Genomic DNA, 20,657 nt, shown 5'->3' on the forward strand with positions numbered 1-20,657 from the left:
AAAAACAAGGGGAGAAAACAAGGGGGTGAGTTCTTCTGCATCATAAAATCCACTTTTAAAATGTGCGCTGCCCATCCATTCCAATGGATGGAGAACAAGAACACCAAAATGCACATTCAGATACCAGTGCAGTTTTACTTACATGTGGGTTCCTGCTTGTCAAATGACTTGAAAATAGCCATACTTGAGAATAAACTTGTTATTGGTGATTTACTGTCCTCTGTACACACTCAGAGTGTTGCAATGCAGTTTGGCTGCATTACAGTAAATATTTCTACTCAATATTTTAGGCTTCATTTTATTATTTTTATACTGTTTTGGCTACCTGCCTATCACACAGTCCAAGCTACAACGTTTCAAAGATGTAAAGAGTGAATACTTAGCAGTCTCCTTGATCCCATTACATTCCTTTCCTTAGACAAAGCAAGATCGGGATGTTAAGGAAGCTGGTATTCTGCCCAGTGGGGCAGAATGGTACCTAATTTGTCCGTGCTAAACAGCAGGGATCCAAGGAGGGAAGACAGGAGATGACCATCACTTACCTTGACGTGTCCAGCAGCGTGTCTGCTCTTATTTGACAGCTCCACCACAGCTGCAATCACTCCTAGTGCGAGGCCAATTGCAAGAGTAAGGAAGAGTCCACCGAGAGCCTGGGGCTGGAGAGGACTCCATCGCTCTCTGCTTTTGTGAAGGCAGCTGGTCTCCCACCACTTGTTCCGCAAGTAGTCAAGGTCACCTGACTCACGCAGTTTGAGGACCGCAATGGAGAGCTTCTTAGTCCATGGGGATGCTAGCAGCAGTAGAATGAAAAAGAGTATAAGACAGATCATGAATATTATAACATTTTAAAGCAGTCTGGTGCTACCCTACCAAGCAGGGTTAGCTGGGTGCTGATTCCCAGCTATGAAATGATCATTCTGCAGAACAGCACAGACTAAGCTGAGTGCTTTTTTAGATAGCAATGATTCCTGTTGTATGCACTTGCAGAATAGTAATGGAGTGAAGGTCCTTTAACAAATACAAGCAATCAAGCTCACAGAAAAATTTCTATAGGAGCTCTGCATCATTCCCGGGCCCAAGGCTTAAAAACTAAGTAAATAAATAAAGGAAACAACGCTCCTGAGTTTCAGGACTTAGCTGTGCCAGCCTGTTTGCTCTCAGTCTGCTATTTCAAATCCATGAAATCCAAGTGGAGAAGTGGGACAGAAGTGGTGCACTGTGACTAACCCTGGGCTGTGGCAATGCCAAATCCTCTGGCTCCGATAACTTCAGGGGCTCTGATCAAATTGCAGTGCCTGGCAGCTGCAAGGTCTTGAGAGATTGATTCACCAATGAAGGCGTAGTTTGAGTCCATCACGCGTTGAACTGCTTCCTGGTAGGTTTTGACTAAAACGTGGTCTCGTCTCTTGTCCATATACTCATAGATCATCTGATGGATGGGATTCTTGGAGTTCTGCAGCCCAAAAAAACAAGTGTTAGACTGAAGAGTAAAACAAATGTGCAGCACTTCTGGATAAATATGCAAAGATTGTGAAACAATTTGGAGAATAAGAGCACATAAATCATTTCCCTTTTTGGGCCATCTCTGTAATGAAAATTATCATCTAGCTGGCACAGATTTCCTCTCAAATCTTACAGGGATTATTTATTTCCCACCACCACCCCTCAAAAATAACTTTTACAGGCACCTCAGCCCCAGCTTAGCAGCCCTAAGGCACGTGTGTATGTGTGCAATCAGATTCTCTGCACCTTGAAGTAGTAGAAGGTGGAGGAGCCGTCCAACGTCCCAAACTCGAGCTTTCTTTGCTTCACAAGATCTTCAAAAGTCTGGATTGGTAGCTGCTCGCTGCCGGAGCTCAGCAGCGCGGTGAAGTTGGCGATGTAGGCAGCCAGCAAGGCTATGGTGAAGAGCCACCAGATGGCGGCAATGACCCGCACAGAAAGAGCTTTGGGCCGAGGGGTGACACCTGCGCGACCAGAGCCGATAAAAAGCAACGGAGGTGATGTACAGTGAGAGAGACAGCTCGTGTTAAAGCCGGCACAAGACTTCTTTTTAAATAAAGGCCAAACTGCAAAACTTGCCCTGCAGCTACCTAGGAAATGCACAGGCCTGAAAAGCCCTCAGTGGCTGAACAGCACCAACACCACACACTGCGCAGAGAGCTGAAGCAGCATTAGTGGCCAGAGGCAATAAAAAGCCTCCACTCTACAGCATCAGGGCGAAGGTTAGCTTGACTTTCCCCAGAATAAGCGTTACAGCAGGAAAAAGAAGTCCTCAGCTGCAGCCAGCCACCTGTACAACTCCAACAAGTCTCAAACTGCAGCTGAGAGTTTGAGTACTGCCGAGTGTCCCTGCTGCAATGTCCTTCCCCTCAGCAGCACCCAGCCATCCAGCACCCGGCGTTACAGACAGATGAGGGCTGGATAAGCAAGCAGCTTACAAAAATATTCTGCTCCCAGGGCTCCTCTGCTGCATTCCTCTCAGCTCACCTTGCAGCGCGAGCGCTCCTGCTCCAAACCAGAGGCTGTTTAAGAAGGTGAAGTGATTCTCTTCATTCTTGGGCTCGTTCCATTCGCAGGGGCTCAGCCTGTGGGGAAATGATGGGATAAAACCAGACAGTCAGGAAAAAATTACCCTGTAGCATGACATGCAGCAGTGCAGCTAGCCCAGAAATGCCCTCTCCTTCCATGGTAGGTCCTTCTTCACTTGTGGTCCAGTTTAACCAGTACAGAGAAAGGTGTTCCTGCTCAGTGCCTCAAGTATTTCACAACAGTAAAAGCTCAGGAGGCTCCTCTTACAGGTTTGCCAGATCCCTTCTTGAACCACTGCATCTAGTCTCCCTGACCCACCTAAGAGGCAACACTGGCTCTGTTCTTTAGCGTAAGAAGAAAGCCGCTCCTTGGAAGGAATGGTTATCTATAAAAGACTACGCATAGAACTTGAAAAGCAGCACCAGAGCTTCTGTTCAAGACTGCAGCAGCAGAGAGCCTTAGCGCAGCATAATCAAGAAAGGTGGGAGAAAGCTGAATCTCCTCAGAAGAGGAGGGAGGGGAAGAATTCCTTCCACCACAGTCAGTGCAGGACTGAGTGCATAAAAACACCAGGAGAGAGAACACGTAGGAACGTGGTCACAGTAAAAAACAACTTCAAAAAGAGTGAGGAAGAAAAGCTGAAGTACAAACACACAGGCCTTTAGCAACTTGTACTTTCTCTAAAACCAAGATCTCCTCATAGCTGGGAAAACAGTCAACTTTTGAGCAAAACCTGTGACATGTGTTTATACCTGGCAACAAGAAAGAGGCAGAAGCACGTCAGAATATAAGCAAATAGGAGACCGGTCCAGGTCTCCTTACTGAAAGGTGCCAGGAAGTGGAAGAAAGACATCTCCTGCGACATGGTGTCCTTTCGAAGCAAGATTCCAATCCCAGTCTGCAGGAATGGCGTGGTGAAGGAGACCACCTCTTCCCTGGCTGATGTGACTGTTAGGGGAGCCACTGCAATGTCTGCTTCCTGTAAGATGAAAAAAATACTATCAACTATCCAACCTACCTGATGATTTCTGCACTCAAATAGAACACTTCCCAGGCTGAGTGGGCAGATATCTACATGGCAAACAGCTTCTCTGTCTCACTGGACAGCTGTGGGCTTTGACCGAGCTCCAGAGGACAGCTTTCCATTTTTCACTGTTCATAGTGGGGGGCTCGCTGGTGTCTGGGGCCTCTGGTTTCCTACGATCCAAACAAGCTGAGGCTGTGCACCATGAACTACAGTGGGTTTGTTTACAAAAAACAGAAGGCACGTTCCTTTCTTTTTCTGGCTGCAGCACCTACGTGGCTGACAGGACATGTTACTGAGTTCAGAGGAGCAAAGAGAATTCGATTCAAGTGTTCCCAAAAGCTGGCAGAATGCTGGCTGAAGGGAGTGGTACCCCATGGATAAAAAGCAGGTTCAAGCAGCTATTTGGATAGTCTGAGGGGTTACATTTCAGAAGAGACAGGTTTGGCCTACAGCTTAAGTACAAGGTACCTCTTCCTTAAAGCCTTTGTTTCATTACAGAGCTACAATGTCTCGTGCAGCCTCTCAGATTACAAAGGCACCGGGCAGTCTCTGAAACAAGACAAGAACTGCAGCAGGAGTGCCTTGTTACAATGATTTCTACTATGGCCATTGTCTCCTTGTTTTGTAGTGTCAGTATCTGTAGGACAAAACCAGCTACAAGTCTTTCTGTGCATCAGTTCTACACAACAGGCAGAACAACTCCAAGTTGCTCAGTCCCCAAGGAAATTCTAATGAAGAGCTGTGCCAGCCCAGCCCTTTGGTCTCTTTCCTGTTAGAGCTTCAGTTTTCACAAACATACGATGAAAATTACCTGTCTCAAAATCTCTCCAATCATCCCTGTCCAGTTTCCATTGGAAGAGACGGCGCCGTACTTCCCATCTCCCACCACCTTCACCTTGTAGCTGAAGTGAAGCATTGAAGCAAGAGCTTTCAGCAGGTCAATGCAGTACCCCTCCAGCTCTGCCCTTCTCACCATGACGTAGGGATCTTCCTGCATAGAGAGGGAAATGCACACAATTACATGCCACCAGTCTGCAGCATGCAATTGACTATGAATTAACCCTTTTTTCCCCCCCCAAAAAAAAACCTCTCCACAAAGACCTCTGTCCACATTATCAGGAGGAAAACATTTCCAGTCTTGAAAGATATTCACAGGAGTCATGTGCCACTGCTAGTAAAAGAATACAGCTCCAGGAAGGGCAGCTGCATTTTGCACAGCACATGTACTACATAAACGAGCGATGCCCTCTTCACAGGCTAAACACCCAAATACATTACCTTTGGCCCATCAGTTGAGAGTTACGTGCTAGTGTCTGACAGCAGAATCAGAAAATCTGCTGGTGTTGCTTCTTCTGAATGATCCTGACTGCGTCAATGAATCTTTCCTTTTTTTTTTTTTCTCTTTTTTTCCCCCCATTTTTTAATTACATGTTTTTAATTTGGGCAAATGTGTGATATGTATAATATATCTAATAATGATATAATTGCAGCTACCTCACAGCCACTGTAAGTATCATGTAACTGCCTTACCAGGATTGTTGTGACAGTCAAAGTTGGAAGATTCTCTTCTGGTCCCCTCAAGTCAGTGTCCTACAAATAAAAGTGAAGAATTAATTGGATTTCCCAGAACTGGCCCCACTTAGCTAGGGTTTACATTACTGTGTGTGTGTGAGTTAAATCAGCTAGAAATCTGCTCCCCTGAGCTGCAGCAGGTCACCTCACCACTACTCTACCTTCTTCAGGAATTGCTGTTCCATGACAGTAATTAATAAATCACAAATGTTTTGCTTTACTGCATGTTATCAGTGTACTTTGTGCAAATAAAACATCACTTTAGATGCTGTCGCAATTCTTCAGATACACGGTGCATACAGTCTTCTGAAAGATAGATCAATTTATGTTGCTGACAAAACAGCTAGCAGCCAATTAAGGCCTCATTAGAGAGCAATTGCAGGAGACAGAACAGTAGGAAACCTGAGATGTTGAGGAAAGGAGACAAAACTTCGCCTCTGCATAGGCACACAATTCAGGAGTGCATCTCCCAACCTTACACAACTCAAGGTGCTTTCTGATCAGTACCACTTCAGAACAGCTAAAGCTTTTGCCAGGAAAGCCGCCTGCCCGTCACAGATGAAAAGCCTTGCACACTGTCACATCTACTTCTGTATTTAAAACACTTTCTCACAAACAACTTCACTCATAGCTCTGCACCAGTGAATTGGACGTACCTTACTCGCAGCAGCATCATTCCTCATCGCTCCTGAAAAACAACAAAATAACTCCTTGCAGCATTTATATTTTACGGTTCCTTAAGAGTGAAGTTTCATAAACTCATTTCATGTTGCACTAAAACAGAACGACTACCCTTAGCTCAGAAGCTCACAGCACAGCTGACTCACACCAATTTTGCCAAGTTTGTTTCCTCTTTCACAGCACAGTATTAGTGTGAAGCAAACAGAAGCAGAAATGTACACCGCCAGACTCAGGCTTCAGAGGATTCTGACTGTAACTTTATTATTCTGGTCTTCACACTTTGAAGGATGGATTTTTCAGACCTGCCCTCTAGACAAGTCGAAAAGCCAGCAGTTCTGCTACTTCACACAGCTAAGATTCCTCCCTAATTCCTGCAAAACTCTGCCTGTAACCCTAAGGAAAAGCAGAAGCTCATCAGCATTACGCTCCAAGGCACTGGGGTTTCTAATTCTTCCCTTCCCCTAATAACGAGAGGTTCTTCCTGTCAAAGCAGACTGTCTTGCAACTACAGGGGTAGAAACCCTTCTCTAGCTCATCCTCTTGCATTCCCCCCAGAATTAGAAGCACTCCGACTCCTTCCTTCCTGTGAAAATTCAAAGCTCCACAAGGATCAGGACCAAAACCAGGAACCAACAGGTACTGCACTAGAGAAGGGTCTGCAAGTCTGCCCTGTTTTGCCTCTTCTCTGCATCCTATGCAGTAAGGGAAGTAAATACAGCTGAGAGTTTAAACGTGATGAGAGACAGTGCAGCCTGCAGTGAACAACACCCTGCCTGTTGTCAGATCTGCCATTGACCTGTTTTATGTTACTTCTTCTCGTGCCTCTGTTTCCCATTTGTAAAACAAAGGCACTGATACTTTCCTATTTGGTAAAAATCCACCTGTAGAAGTATCACTAATGGGGTTAGTTGAGTTTCTGGTTCTGCTCTCTGCCCTTTTAATAAATCCTGTTAAATTATTTGATCCACAGCCTCGTTTCTCATAAAACTCAGAAGAACGCTGTAATAATTGTGATGCAGAATTAAAACCACAGCCACTATATGGCTTATTAATTGCCCAGGATGTTTTTCTGGAATGTGCACATTGCTCCTTGCAATCAAAGAACACACAGTACAAAGGCCAAAAATCCCTCAAGAGAAAACAAAAAATTGAGGGTGTTCTTGCTCTTCCAAGCAAAAGCTGTGAGTTTTTCATTAAATATAACAACATATTCATTCATTATGTATTATTCATTCTCTGGTTTTGCATTTTCTTGTCTTGTGCTGAACTCTACATTATTGTTAAAACAAAAACTGCTTTTTCCCTCTCCACTACAGTTCTCCACGGGAGCTGGAAATCTTCACAAAGGAGTTTTCTTGTCTCCCTTCAGAAACTCATTAGAGCCAGTAAAAGCCATTTGAGGCTCCTTTTTGAAGACCTGCTAGGGTTTCTTGGAAGAAAACAGGCTGTACTGAGGGCTTCAGCTCCCCCACAGCGGCACTGGATGCAGCTGTTCAAAGCCCCATTGTAAGGGCTCCTGAAAGGACCATAAGTAATCGAGTTGCAGCACTAACCCAAGTGCTAACCCAAAGTTCATGGCAGTGACACTTCTCAGCAGCCAGGTCCTCGTTGTGAGGATCTACAAAAACATAACGCAAATAAAAGGGACTCATCCCTCCAAATCTTGTCCCCTAAAGGCTTGAAACTACTGCCCTGAAGGCAGGAAGCTACTGAGGCTGCAAAAATCAGCCTTGCCCTTACCCCTTCTATTCTGAGCATGAACAGCCTTCTGATGGGAGATGACTCTGCCTGACTTCATGAGAAATGGCTTGTAGCACTGTTAAGAACTGCCTCACCCCGATTTTCTACCCTGTCCTCCCTGTCCAGGCTAACACCCGTGCCTTTATGTCCTCCACCCATATTTCCCTTTTTGCATATAGATTAAGATACAGGCTTAATCTAGCACTAGTCGTCAAAGAACGAGAGAATTATCAGACTGTGAAGAACAAAAAAAAATCAGATTTGGACGCAGCCAGCATTGTTGGCCAAATATTCTCACCTGCATGGCTTGATTCTCTCAGGAGCAGCACAGTTGTAAGCACAAAGAACACAAAGTGTTGTCCTTTGTCCATTGGAGCAGAAATAGTCACTGTCTAGAGGAAATTCCTGCTTGAGATGAAAGACAAGTAGTTAAGGCTGGTTTTATGGTTCCTCAAAGCTGAGTTAAATCAGTTTGTCTTGGATTGTCTGCACCACATTTGGAAGAGTCCCAATTGTTTTTCATTTTAAACACTGCAACAAAATTTCTGCATGACTTGAAATAACTGTACATGTGTCATGGCAAAACAGCAACAGAATTATGAAAGACAGCTAGTGCCATGTTATACTCCATCTCAAGCTTCTGCTACATTTTTGATTGTATTTGTAATCACAGTGACAACCAAGGGTCAGGATACCATTGTCACAGAAACTACAAAAGACACACTGAAAAAGTACTAGGAAAAATCACCATTTAGGAGACTATGCAGGTGAAAAAGGTGCTACAGTGTGGTATTACCTGCTTCTGACTGATGTGCTCAAAGAGAGAAAGGTTGCTTCAGTTAATTTTATCTCATCAACTTTTATGAATTTTTCCCCAAACCTGCACACCTGTGAAAACTCCTGACATTAAAAAGGCTCAGTGGCTTTCCTCATTCATTCTCTACATTTTTCACTTTCATATGAAGAATAAGAAGTGAATAAAATTTACACAGAAGATTATTTGTGTTAAATTTAAATGCTGCCTCTTTTTGTTATTGTTAAAAATACTTCAAAATGGGATTAGTGTTAAAGGATCAAAGGAGAGCACTGACATTCAAGTTAGGGAGCGACCTAAATTTTCTGAAAGTAATTATAGAATACAGACAAAGTGCTAGATACTCTTAGCTGTTGGGAGGGCAGCACATGGACAGTCCAATCAGCCACCAAGGCACAGAGAGGAGAAAGCAGCAGAGATCTTCTGGTTGAGCCACTGAGGAATTGCTTTTTTCTTTTTCTCTGGTTTCTCTTTTTAAAGCTTTAGATTTAACCTCTAAATTTTTGCTAATTTTCCTTGCAATTGTGTATACACTATAAAGTGATCTATACTTCAGGCAGCTTTCTTCAGTAAAGAAAAAGCTGTTCAGTATTCAGAGCTGGTAATAATAAAAATGAAAGAGTTGTTAACACACTGGCTACTGTCTAAGAACAAACACAGTCTAAATATGTGAAGAAAAAAAAAGCATTTTCGCAAAGGCAAATATACTTCCTTTAATCTAGTCCTGGAATGATTTAAGAATAAACAGAATCAGTAATCAGTTACAGAGAGAATAATGGGAGCACAGAGGGCTTCAGCACCTCCAGCCTGTGACGAGTTCTTTAGCTACTGCTTAAACTAAACTGCAGCATCCACTTACCACATCCACCTGGCCAGGTACTACAAAACTTTCTCAAGTTTGACAGCAAATCAAACTAAGGATTTAAGATGCTACTTTGCTAGAAGCAGCTCTCACTCCTCAGAAGCTTTTCAGCCTTTCAAGAACTAAACAAAAAAGAGACACCACCTACTCCTCTGCCATCCTTCTGCATGCAGTACTGGAGGAAGGCATTAGCAGCATGGAAAAACTGGGCAGCCACCAGCTAGGAAGGAGACAGCCTGCTGCAGGCAGGCTGGAACAAGCAGAGCAGCGAGTGAAGGCAGCATCTCACTTACAGCAACTCCTTCAAGCCTCTCCCAGCTTGGCTTGGCTGGCTGGGCACCAGCAGGAACACCGATGAGCAGCAGGCACCGTGGGACTGCTGGAGCAGGCGGCGTGGCAGCGCCGGGCTGTTATAAGCCCCGAGGGAGGAGCCAGGGGGGGCTCCTGCAGGATGCCCACTGACAGCTGGCACCGCAGGCTCCAGGGGCACCTGTGGCTGGGGAAAGAGGAGGGGGATGTTTGGAAGCAGTTTAGTCCAGCAGCTCGATGCCACATCAAGGGTCAGAAAAGCTGACTGCTACTGCTTGGTACTGTAAAAGCCTTTTTTCTACTGAGCCATGCCCTTTCAGCTGTGCCCATCTCCTGTCTACTGGTCCTGCAGGCTTAAAGCTTTCTTCATGCTGAGTGTCTCAGATCAGCTGCAGGACTCGGGTATAACACCAAAACCCTCTCAGATCTGCTCCATGTTTTTCCTCCCAATGCCCATAGCACTGAGGAAAAGCCTGAGCTTCAAGGTAAACCTGGCTTGCACATAACCATTTAAGACATGGACAAAGAAGTGAAATTCCTGTTCCCTTCACCCTTCCAGTTACTCATTCCACGTCAGACATGAGCTACAGGACAGCCCTGCCAAGCAGCCACTTCTACTGGGCCAGGTCATTTATAAATACACACACCAAAGCACTGCAATTACAAAGGAGGGCTTTCACAGGAATTCAGAAGAGAGTAAATTATTACAACCCATCCTGCAGGGGAGTTGGAACATGTCCACACTTGAGTAAGAAACAAAAAATTACTTCCCACTTGACTTTAATCGCTGTCCAAGATGGAAAACACTCCAGCTGCTTGTGCCTTCTTCCCTAAGCTTCTCCTAGATATGCCACTAAGCAAATCAATCATTAAACATCACCACAGCTTGTCTTCTGCCAAAATGAAAACCACTTACCTTTCCATAAAAAGTGCTTATAATACTGCATTTGGTGATGTCTGCCTTAACGGAGCGAAAGGGCTTGACTCACAGCTCGCTGCAGTTAAGGGGAGCTCACTTTTAATGCACGTCAGACACCAGCTGGTGCAAGTCATCCTTACAACATGGCAAGATGCTCATGTAGGTTATAAACAGTAACTACATGCTCTCTATTCAGCCAAACCAAAAAGAATCTTATAAGATCCATTCACCTTAGATGCTTTGGGCTGCTTACAGCTGCACTGCCAGGTACTACCTTTGGTGGCCAGCACGTCAATTGTTTTTCACTTTCCTGTATGATAGCTTCACCCTAGAGATTCTGGCAAAGGGCTGCATATGGAGGGAGGTGAGCAACAAACAAATAAGCTGAGGTTCCCAGCTGCTTCTCATGAATATTTTTCTAGGCTTTAGTAAGATGCACATTATGGTACGTGATTTGTCACAGCTGGCAGCTAATGAGGGCTAAGCCACTAATAAACTCAACTCCAAGCAGCTGAAAGCATCTCAGCTCTGACAAAATGAGTTTTTAAAGACACAAACAAACATTCAACATCAGTGTTCTTAAACGCTAAGCTGGAGAAATACGGACCATAAATTGCAAGGCCAACCATGTAGTGTTTGTCATTTGGAAACTTAGGACTCCTAATCTTACACTGTAATGAGCTGAAAACACACGGCAGGAAGCTGAGACATCACAGGATGAGCTCTGGACAAGGGAAGATACTTGCTGTTACTCTACAAACCAGCAGAAAAAGATAAAAAATGGGCTTTCTCTGGACAGAGTTATGATGGTTGCTGTTGCCCCCCAAACAGGTTTATGACAACAAAATACCTTGGCATTAAAAACCTGTGTTCATTATGCAAACCTCACTTGAGCTCTTACGTGCAGCTTTGGATGAGACACAGCCCAGCAAGTGTTTTCACACGTTAGTAGGACCTCCCTACCAGCCATAATGCCTTTTCCTCCTCTGTATCCTCTCAGCAGTTTGACTTTGAGACTATTCCAGAAACAGGAAAAAATATAAAGATCAGAGTTGCTAAAAACAATTTAGCTCAAGGCTTTGGAGTTTTCATTTATTTGGCAGGGGGTGGAGCAGGGCAACAAGAAAAATCCACTCCAAATCCTAAAAGATCTATGTACTTAAAAACCTGATTGTGATACCAGATTCAGCATGAATCTTTCCATTTATAAACACAACAGCAACAAAAATGTAAACAAACTTATTGGTTAAATTATCACTGTGCTAATTATTCTTCAGAGCAAATGACACTTTTAAACATCTCAGTAGCTTTTTACTCAGTTACTGACCTTCTTGAAGAATACTGTTTTCACCTGCCTTTCTGAATTCCTTCACACCTGCTGCCAGGCTTTTGTTGTTACATGACATCCTGAAGGGAGAACAAATACCAGTGACTGTGCAGCATTTGCAAGTGCTTCTGGCCTCCATCTTGGATGAATTCTCAACCCTGCTGTATTAAGGTGTGTGACTGTAGTAAATATTTGCACCTTCTTCATGGCAAGCAGTGATTACTGCAAAGCAAATGCTGCCAGCTGAGCAGCTGGCATGCACAACCTGCTGTGGTTTCATGCTCAACCTGGATCTACGCTGAATCTACCTGCAATTTCACGAGGGAGATGGAGAATCTGCTTTTTCATCTTGATCATCATATGAATGGTGGAGAAAACTGTCAAGAGAATAAGAGCAGAGAGGTAGCCCTAAAAGGAAAGAAAATCAGTGCTGCTAACCTTGACTCCAGACTCCCTCCACTGTTGCTGAATCTTTATCGCTTTCCTTACCTTTTTAGACAGTGCCCTGCCTGCTGAGCAGATCTGAGAGTGCTCCCTCTTCCCTGAAGAAGAACAGATGAAGAGCAAAACTGCATAGTAAACTCCCGCGGTGTTGGTGCTATGAAATACATTCCACTCAGACAAGTAAATGGATACATCATTAATGGTCTTATGTAGTGCGACAAAACAACTTGTCAAGGCAGTTCCTACGAATTTGCAGGCAGGACAAAATTCACATGTGCCCTGGTAAATTAAATCCAAGCACAGCTTTTTAAAAATGTGAACAAAGGAAGATGTTTTGAATTGCTGCATGATGCTGCCTTCTGTGAGGTGCATTAATTTAACAAGTATTGCTTAATCGATAAAAGCTCTAAAAAAATGTGCAACTTGGTCTTCGAAAAGACACAAATAGGCTTTTTAAATGTTAACTTTCTAAAGCTGTCAATTTGCATGTACTTGTGTGCTTTAAAGATAAAAAAGCAGCAACTCCCTGCAGCTCTTCAGCTCAAATCTGAAGTATTACAGGCTGACTTTCCGTCTCGAGAATGTTAATGAAATTCGCTTTGTGTTAAGATACAATGCAAGACTAATCTTGGCAGATCACACATTCTGCTGTTGATTTACCTTTTTTTCTTCAGAGGCTGCAAAGATATTGTAGGGTTACTTCAGTGCATGTTCCAAACTTTTGTTACACAAACCTCAAGGGCCTCTCCTCCAAATTATGAAGACAAGCAATAAAGATCAGAGCCAGGATGGAAAGCTGAGGGAACATGTTTAGACAAAGCACACTGAAGGTCATTTAAAAAGATTTAATCACAGACTTTAAACCCTCCCAGCCCCCACCTCCATATCAAGATGAAATCATTACCTACAGTTAGCCTCACATTTTGATATCTCAGAATTGAAATGCTTGTAACCAAATGATGCTAAAATTAGAACCAAGAACTCCTTTCTAGCCCTGCAACCTAGAAGTAAACCCAAGACCTTTCCAGGAGAGAGCATGAACTAAGTAATGCACATTTTTGCTGTGTACTTTGCTGGGATAGGAAGAGAAGAGATTCTTGAATGAGATCAGCAAAGAGAAAATTTTTGCTGCAGTATTTTCAGTCAGACTTGAACAACCTCAGTAATGAAACAAGGCTATCTATCTTACGTGGAAAACCATAGAGTTTATCTTTGTATTGTTCTATACAACATTGACTGCTTTGGCTGTGACAGAATAGATCAGGTCCTTGGATTGTCTGTCTGACTACCAACTACGTGAGTCTTGCCAGAATTTTCATCTACACAGCCATTACTGGCTGCCAGACACTGCTCCCACACAAGCCATGTGCTGTGTGTCCCACAGCAGAACGCCACTGTACCAGTACTTGCAGGTGCTTTGCTGGACCTGAGAAAATTTTAGCAGGACCTGAAATGGTTACTGTTCTGAAAAAGAGTAAAATTAAACATCAACCGCTAAGGAATTTTTAAAGCAAAACAAGTAGAATTAACCATGTTTGCATACCACAAATTCTGGACAGCATTAAAAAAAAAAAAAGCATTATGTTACAGCTAAATAGTCAACAGCTGGAAGATTAAATATGTTTATTTTAGTAGTATAAGGTGGTTTTACAAACAATTTTTTCGGTTTTGCAATATACACAGAAGAATCATTACAAACAAAAGCAAAATATCTTTTCAATAATAGGGACTCTATGCAGCCTGAAAATAAAATTAAATCTCTGTTTCTCTTTAAAATGCATCTCAGTAAACATTCTTCTCCATCACTGATAAAATGCACATCTATAATAAATGACTTTTTTTGGAGTGGGGGAGTGGGAAGGAAGGGGAAGGTTAGAATAGGGGGACATACCCTAAAATAAAATGTAAAAAAAAATGGGAGGAAAAATTATTATTCTCTTCAGCTTGCTATATAACTCTAAATATGTTCATCTAAAAAAATTAAATATATCTTTTTTTAAAACATATCATTGAAAACTTTGCATGGCAGTGCAATACAGAAGTAGTAAAATTCATCCAAAAAGTGCTATGTACAGCAGCATTGTTAAAATACCATAAAGAAGGAATGGTTCTGCTTTCAAGGAAAGATTAGTGTGCTTTTTAGCCATTTCTGAATTAGTGTCAGAAGATATTTCCTGTATGTTTTTTCTAATTCCCTCCTCTTGTCTCGTTCCCTAAGATTATGCTTTGAGACAAGGAGCAGTCACAGTTCAGTTTAAGTGTGTGCATGTGTACATGTATAGGCAGACATACATACCTACATACACACAGATGTATATATATATATATATTTATATATACATACACAAGCTTGATTAAAAAAAAAAATAATAAAAGCATTGCTTTGGAACACGGTGAGAATTCTTCAAAGAGTGAGGCAATATGGATTTTCACTGAAATAATCAAGTCCGTGATGGAAGATAGGCTTTATCTACTACATTAATAAGGAAACAATTCCACTGCAATTTTGACCACTTCCCAGATGCCTCAAACTCTTCAAAGAAACAAAACAAGGGACATGATTTTAAATCCAGCCTCCTTTCATGGATCCCTAACTTGTAAGAGCAACATTTAACTTAGCAGTCATGGACATCACGTTGATGTTTAGCTGTTATACAAAGCAATTACCAAAATGAGCACGGAACGTGAGTTTTGCACAGAGCAAACTGCAAGTGCCAAACAATGCTCACACACAAAGGAGGCCAGATTTGAGGCTGGAGAAAGTGTAATACAAAAGCGAGGTCAGGTCATTAAGACTGTAAAAATGTAAGTCTCTAATTAAACTCATTTGTTCTAATTCCACAGACTGATGACAAATTTAGCACTCAGCTATTCTTTTGGAGTCGTGGTCTAAAGTACCTTTACCATCAAGGGAGGGCCAGGAAGCACTAAGCTGTACGAGGACATTTTCTGCCCCTCAGGTCCCTGTTTTGTTTTGACAGAAATGTAAACATCACCTTACTCAGTGCTCACCAGAATTACAGTTTCAGCATAAAGAAGACTTCTGTGTCAGTGTTATAATCAATTTGGTTCTTAGGCTGGGTTGTAAACACGGTAGGAGAAGCTATATCCATGCAAACTGCTTTAGCAACGCTGCAGGCTCCCTCTGGATTCCCCCTCTCCTCAATGGGGCTCCCACCCAGCTGGCCGAGGCTTTGCAGCCGCTGCCTCTCCTGAGCCTGCTTGGCCCTGTTGGCGATGTACCGCACCCTGCTCTGGCTGCGAGAGGAGGACCTGCGCAGGAGTCCCAGGCTCTCCCCTTCCTCTTCAGATTCTGTTGGATCAAGACTGATGGGGGAAGTGATATCATTTTCCTGCTGAAAGGCCGTCAGCTTCTTTAGCTGCTCAGTCAGTTCATCCTGGGATTTGACTGAGGATCTCAGGCCTGAAGAGCGGCGCTGCTCCCGCATCGATCGAGTGACAAAACTCCTGCTGATGCTACGGTATTTGCTTTCAAAAGTGCACACGATATCATCCGAGGTAAGGTCTCCAAGACTCTTGGATTTTGCCTGGTTATTCCCAACCATATCCTGGGCTTTGGATTTGTTAGAAGATTGCCTGAGACTTTCGATGTACAGCCTGCTCCAGGTGTGCCTCCTAGGAATGGATGAGAACGCATCTTGAGGACTCCTGGCAAGAGGACGGGGGCAGAGCTCATCTGCCGGCAGCTGGTCAGACCTCAGGTTAGGATTGGATTTGCTCTTGCTCACCATTGGCATTTCGTTACCTGATGTTGTAGCAGAACGTGGGCGCATCCCCCTTCTAGCTGCAAGGGGCTCAAAATTCTCGTGACGGATGCCAAGATCTGGGAGGCTTTTGCGAGCTAGATTGGGCAGAGAGAGATCTATCACAGTGTCATTGGAGGACATGCTGGAGGAGGAAGACATGCTGTCACGATGACTGCTGCAATCTAGCTTGCTCCAGATCCGGTCGTTAACTGTGGCATCAAAGTATACTTCTGCTGCTGGAGATATGCTACTTGGGTTTTTTATTAAAGCTGAGGAGTCCAACATCTTCATCCCTTCACTCTTTGACTTCCTTACTAACACATAAGAGCTCGTCTGAGAAGGTAGAGCCTGTACAGCCTGGGCTTTCCGGAAAACATCTGGAGGCAAAGTCGTCTGTGTGCCGTTAATCACATTGTTTTGCTGCAGGATGGCTGCTGCACCAAGTTTTTGGCCTTTTAATTCAATGGTGTTTTTCAAGTCTGTTAGTACCTGAACTGTCTGGCCATTTTGCTTCTGGCAGTTTTCTACAGGTTGGCCAGTAGCCTTACCTGCTGCCACTACTGGCCGGGCTTTTTGAGGACGCACTGCCAAACTAGGCTGATCTTCGGCTTCACGGCATGTCTGTGTCCAACCATTTTCCTCTTTTAGAGGTCCTGCCATGCTTGTCCTCTCATCTTCTTGGACAGATATAATTGTGTCAACTGCTCTTGTGGCTGCCTGCACGTGGTCTTCCGCAGCCAGATTTGGTGTTTGTTCTCTAGTGAGAAGAACTTCTTGAGGCTGGTTGGATGCATTGCTTGCTTTGGACTGAAACTCAGTGGAATGATCAGACACAGACCCTTCTTCAGAATCACTGTAAGTAACGGGCAGGGGGAAGAAGAGGCTGGCATGATGGTTTTCATTGGCAACAACAGGCTCTTCAGTGATAGTTTCTAGGCTGCATAAAGAAGTGACCGACCTCTGCATTGAGAAATGGCAGACATCTAATTGGAGACATGAAAGAGAGGAAAAAGAAAGAAAGAAGAAAAACAGACACATGGTTAATTAACCATTATCAATGCCAGTTTAGTTGCAGATCTATTCTTTATGTGGTATCCTTTTGTATTTAAGGTAGCAGTTGCATATAGTAATAATGATTTTTAAAAATAACTGAAGATTTCAAATGCCTAGCTAAAGGCAGCAAAAATTTCTATTCATTCAGTTTGAGCTGCCCCAAAAGCCTGTTGCTTTTGAAAAATCTCAGTCCATGCATGCTAGCAACACACTATTTTTTGTTGTCTTATTCAAAGCATAACTGTATCCATCCATTTCTTTTTGCCCTTGTATCCCCTCTTAGAATCCAACTTTTCATCCTCCCCCATCTAGCAACAGCTGAATTGCTCTTTTCCATCTCCGCAGCACTCAAACATGACAGTACCTCCAATCATAATCAAACTATATATAATACTCAGAACATCATTGCCTGACCAATAGATGTGATTCCAACAACTGATTACTCAAAAGAGAAGCACCATAGGACTTCCGAAGCAGCTTAGTAGTAAAACGATCTGTGTACGTACAATGCAATGTGGTCAATTTGCTTTTAAAACCAAGCCAAACCAACCAACCAAAAACATGACACGGTGACTTTGTTTTCCTAAAAGCTTGCAGTTTCTTTTTCACACACACAAGCATGCTTCGTGAACACCAGGCCAACAGCACAACCCTGAAGACTCACTACATCCACCAATTACCTGAATAAAACCCACTCCCCCTGCAGTGTTTCTACCCTGTATTGCACAAACCAAGCAATCATGCCAAAAAGACTGCTCCCACATCTCCAAACCACAACGCGAACATGCGGCAAGAACTAGCGATGCACCGGGGCAGACCACAACCTCAGGAGTATTGGAGCAGATCATTTTAAGGCAGGAAGCAAATAAAAACCAGGAGTACAGGCAACAAGGTGCTCGAATCAGTGACACTCGGTTGACAATTACCTTTAACTTGCTTGTCCTTTCAGTTCTTAACTAGACAGGGAGAGTGTGCATGTAGAATAATGGGACAGAACAGAGGAAAAATCCAGTTAATGTAGGGAAGGCAGGTGCACATAACAGGATAAATTAGTGCTGAGGGAGGGAAGGGAAACAAATATTCACACATTTTTGTAGGATCCTAAGAATTTCTGACCAACCAGAGCACTCAGTGGAATCCATAAATGGACAGATTTAAGTCCACTTCTTTTGCTATAGAAAATAAAAACCAATTTTTACTACCATGGAAGAAAACTTTAGTAACATAATATGAGTTTGTTCCCACCTGCCACACAGAATTTGGTATAAAGCCTACATTTACACTGGGTGCAAATAAAATGGCCAAAAGATGTCTGTCATCACTGGAGCCTGGAAGACATCAGTGCAGTACAAAGCCGTACCACTGAAATGAGACAAAATGGAGACCCCACAGAAGAGACGCACGTTTACAGCACGTTCCTATGTCAGACAAGGCATAAATATAACAACACCTGCTTCCCAGGAACTGACAGCCCATGTTCACTTCAAGTAAGACCAGGCTGGAGGACCCCAGCATGAGCCCAAAAGCTTTATGGCCCAACCAGGATCAGACTTGATGACTATTAAAAAAAAAAAAAAAAAAAAAAAGTATCCAGAAGAGCTTTGTCTTCTCTATTCCAGCTCTTTTTCACTCAGGTAAAACTCTTCTTCCACTGAAAGTAATGACAAAGCTTCCACAGGCAGCACTGCTTCAGGACCAAACACTTGTGCATTTACTTGTTCGTTTGGCCACCTGCTTGCCGAGCCCCAGAGCAGAGAACACTGAGGAGCAAAGAACTCCACCAGACCAGGGAAAGGAAGCTAGCACCAAACCCGCTTCCCAGTGCTACAGACAAAATAATCTGCATTGCCAGGAAATGCCAAGAGCATACTAGGTCTTTTCAGCAGCAGTTTTTCCAAGTGACACGAAGCTGAACAAGAGATGGCCGCTGAACAGCCGGTACTTCATTAGTCGGGAGTCTTAAAAGGGATGAAGGCACCTTGGCTGTTGAAGGCATACACGTACATAAGCATCCACCACTCAAAACGTGGCCAAATTGGGGGGATCTGGAGGAGTCCAGAGCTGGTCATACTGATAAGCTTCCCTTCTTCCCATCCAGGCTAGGTCACCTATAAAGACTAAGGTGTACTGACGAGGCGAAACACTGGAAACTGTAATGCTGTTGCCATAAAGAGGTCAGACGAGACTATACTTTCCTGCCTCACCCTTGTGGCACTTCCCATCAGCAGAATGTGAATTATGAAATGCAGCCGTGTTAGGCTGCTCTTAGTGGTTTCCTTGGTGCCTTGGCCCAGGGCACTAAAGGAGCGGGCGGATGGGGAAAGCACGCTGTTTGTGCAACAGTGCTTGTCACCGGACCATCAGCATCCAGGCCAAGTGACTATTGCACAATTTTAAAGGTTTGCTGAGTCTATGCGTGAGAAGTCAGATGGATTTAATCAAATTTCAAGCATATCACAATATTTGTTTAGTAACTTAGGGGGCTAGCAGGGGAGCTGGCACTGACAATGGGAAATGGTTCCGTATGTCACGCTACTCAGAGCCTATGAAAAGCCCAACGCCAGTAAGTTAGGCATAGGAAGGGTTCTGCTGTTTTGGATTAATTTCAAGTGACAGGAATTGGCAAACTTCCTCCTTCCCCCTGTTGCCCTGGTATTTTCCTAAAACCTCAAAGCACATACTGGGAAAAATTAAAAAATTAAAAAAAAAAAAAGAAATTTGATCACCAAATATTTTAGATTTCTGTATGAGGCTTTCAAAGAAGCCCACTACAGATGGACAAGAACGTATTACTAAAAAAGGGATTATGTTTTGAGAAGCACCCAAGTCACTTAAGGGTTCCTGAAAATGTAATCATCAATGCTCAAATTCCTTAGACAACTAAGTGGAAGGAATCTGAAGAGACACTCCTGCAGTAATAGGGAAAAGCTGTATTTCTTTACTTCCTTTTCACAGTTGTTCTGTTAGAGAGGAAATTTTGTCAAAACCTCTTTCCTTCTTTCCCCTCTCTGCCAAATCAGAGGAGGAAAAAAAGCCAGGTTCCTTATTAAAATATATATATCTCAGTAACCTCTGTTCCTATTTTCCATATTCACATACAGTTCATTTGAAAAGATACAGCCACACGATCCCAGTGAGCACATGCATATCCCTGGTTTGAAACAACTCTAAAATAAAATGCTGTAGCTTAAGCAGCCTTCCTTTAAATGCACAGATTTTACTTTGCAATTGGGAAACGTTAACAGTCCACACAGCTTGGCTGATGTCAAGTAACATCAGGTCACATACCTTGCTTGCTTTATATTATGTAACTGTGCCCTCTGGTCACAGTCAAATCACACAAACAACATTTAGCACATCTAAGTGTTTGCATACTGAGGATTTATATGTGAAGGGCCAGAACGGTCAAGTGTGATCTCTTTAATAACCCAGACCAGAGAATTCCATCCACTGATCCCTGAACTGATGTCAGTAACTTACATACAAAACTGCAAGTTCTTTGAGGAAGGGACTGGCTTGTTGTTAGAGGAGTGCACATTAAATAGCAGCTCTGCTGTGGTTATTGCTCAATAAAACACAAACACTGGGAGTGGAAATAATGTTTGTTAAC

At 43.3% G+C, this 20,657-nt stretch overlaps 2 protein-coding genes and 1 long non-coding RNA gene across 8 annotated transcripts in view; 1 reads left to right on the forward strand and 2 right to left on the reverse strand.

Annotated features, from left to right (window-relative positions):
• The window catches only part of LOC137843359 (probable glutamate receptor), a 14,341-nt gene extending 2,425 nt beyond the window's left edge, over positions 1-11,916 (reverse strand). The window contains exons 1-11 of one of the 6 annotated variants that reach the window (XM_068658501.1): positions 10,454-10,854; positions 9,522-9,724; positions 7,851-7,957; positions 5,788-5,819; positions 5,090-5,149; positions 4,371-4,550; positions 3,285-3,511; positions 2,491-2,588; positions 1,750-1,967; positions 1,228-1,453; positions 543-790 (exon numbers count right to left, since the gene is read on the reverse strand). In XM_068658501.1, coding sequence (XP_068514602.1) covers positions 543-790; positions 1,228-1,453; positions 1,750-1,967; positions 2,491-2,588; positions 3,285-3,511; positions 4,371-4,550; positions 5,090-5,149; positions 5,788-5,819; positions 7,851-7,923 — 1,362 coding nt within the window. In that variant the 5' untranslated portion in view covers positions 7,924-7,957; positions 9,522-9,724; positions 10,454-10,854. The other 5 variants (XM_068658497.1, XM_068658498.1, XM_068658496.1 and 2 more) reach the window with 5 other exon arrangements.
• A 128-nt stretch (positions 11,917-12,044) lies between these two features.
• Positions 12,045-13,483, forward strand: LOC137843367 (uncharacterized). Its single transcript, XR_011089469.1, has 2 exons — positions 12,045-12,185; positions 12,281-13,483. It is a non-coding gene; the product is annotated as an uncharacterized lncRNA (long non-coding RNA).
• A 350-nt stretch (positions 13,484-13,833) lies between these two features.
• Positions 13,834-20,657, reverse strand: part of PLCH2 (phospholipase C eta 2) — an 83,668-nt gene continuing 76,844 nt past the window's right edge. Inside the window, exon 25 of the mRNA XM_068658489.1 lies at positions 13,834-16,977. Within this exon, the coding sequence (XP_068514590.1) occupies positions 15,245-16,977 (1,733 nt within the window). The 3' untranslated portion in view covers positions 13,834-15,244. The remainder of the gene's footprint in view (positions 16,978-20,657) is intronic.

The sequence above is a fragment of the Anas acuta genome, chromosome 22 (assembly GCF_963932015.1).
Source record: "Anas acuta chromosome 22, bAnaAcu1.1, whole genome shotgun sequence".
NCBI classification, from domain to species: domain Eukaryota; kingdom Metazoa; phylum Chordata; class Aves; order Anseriformes; family Anatidae; genus Anas; species Anas acuta.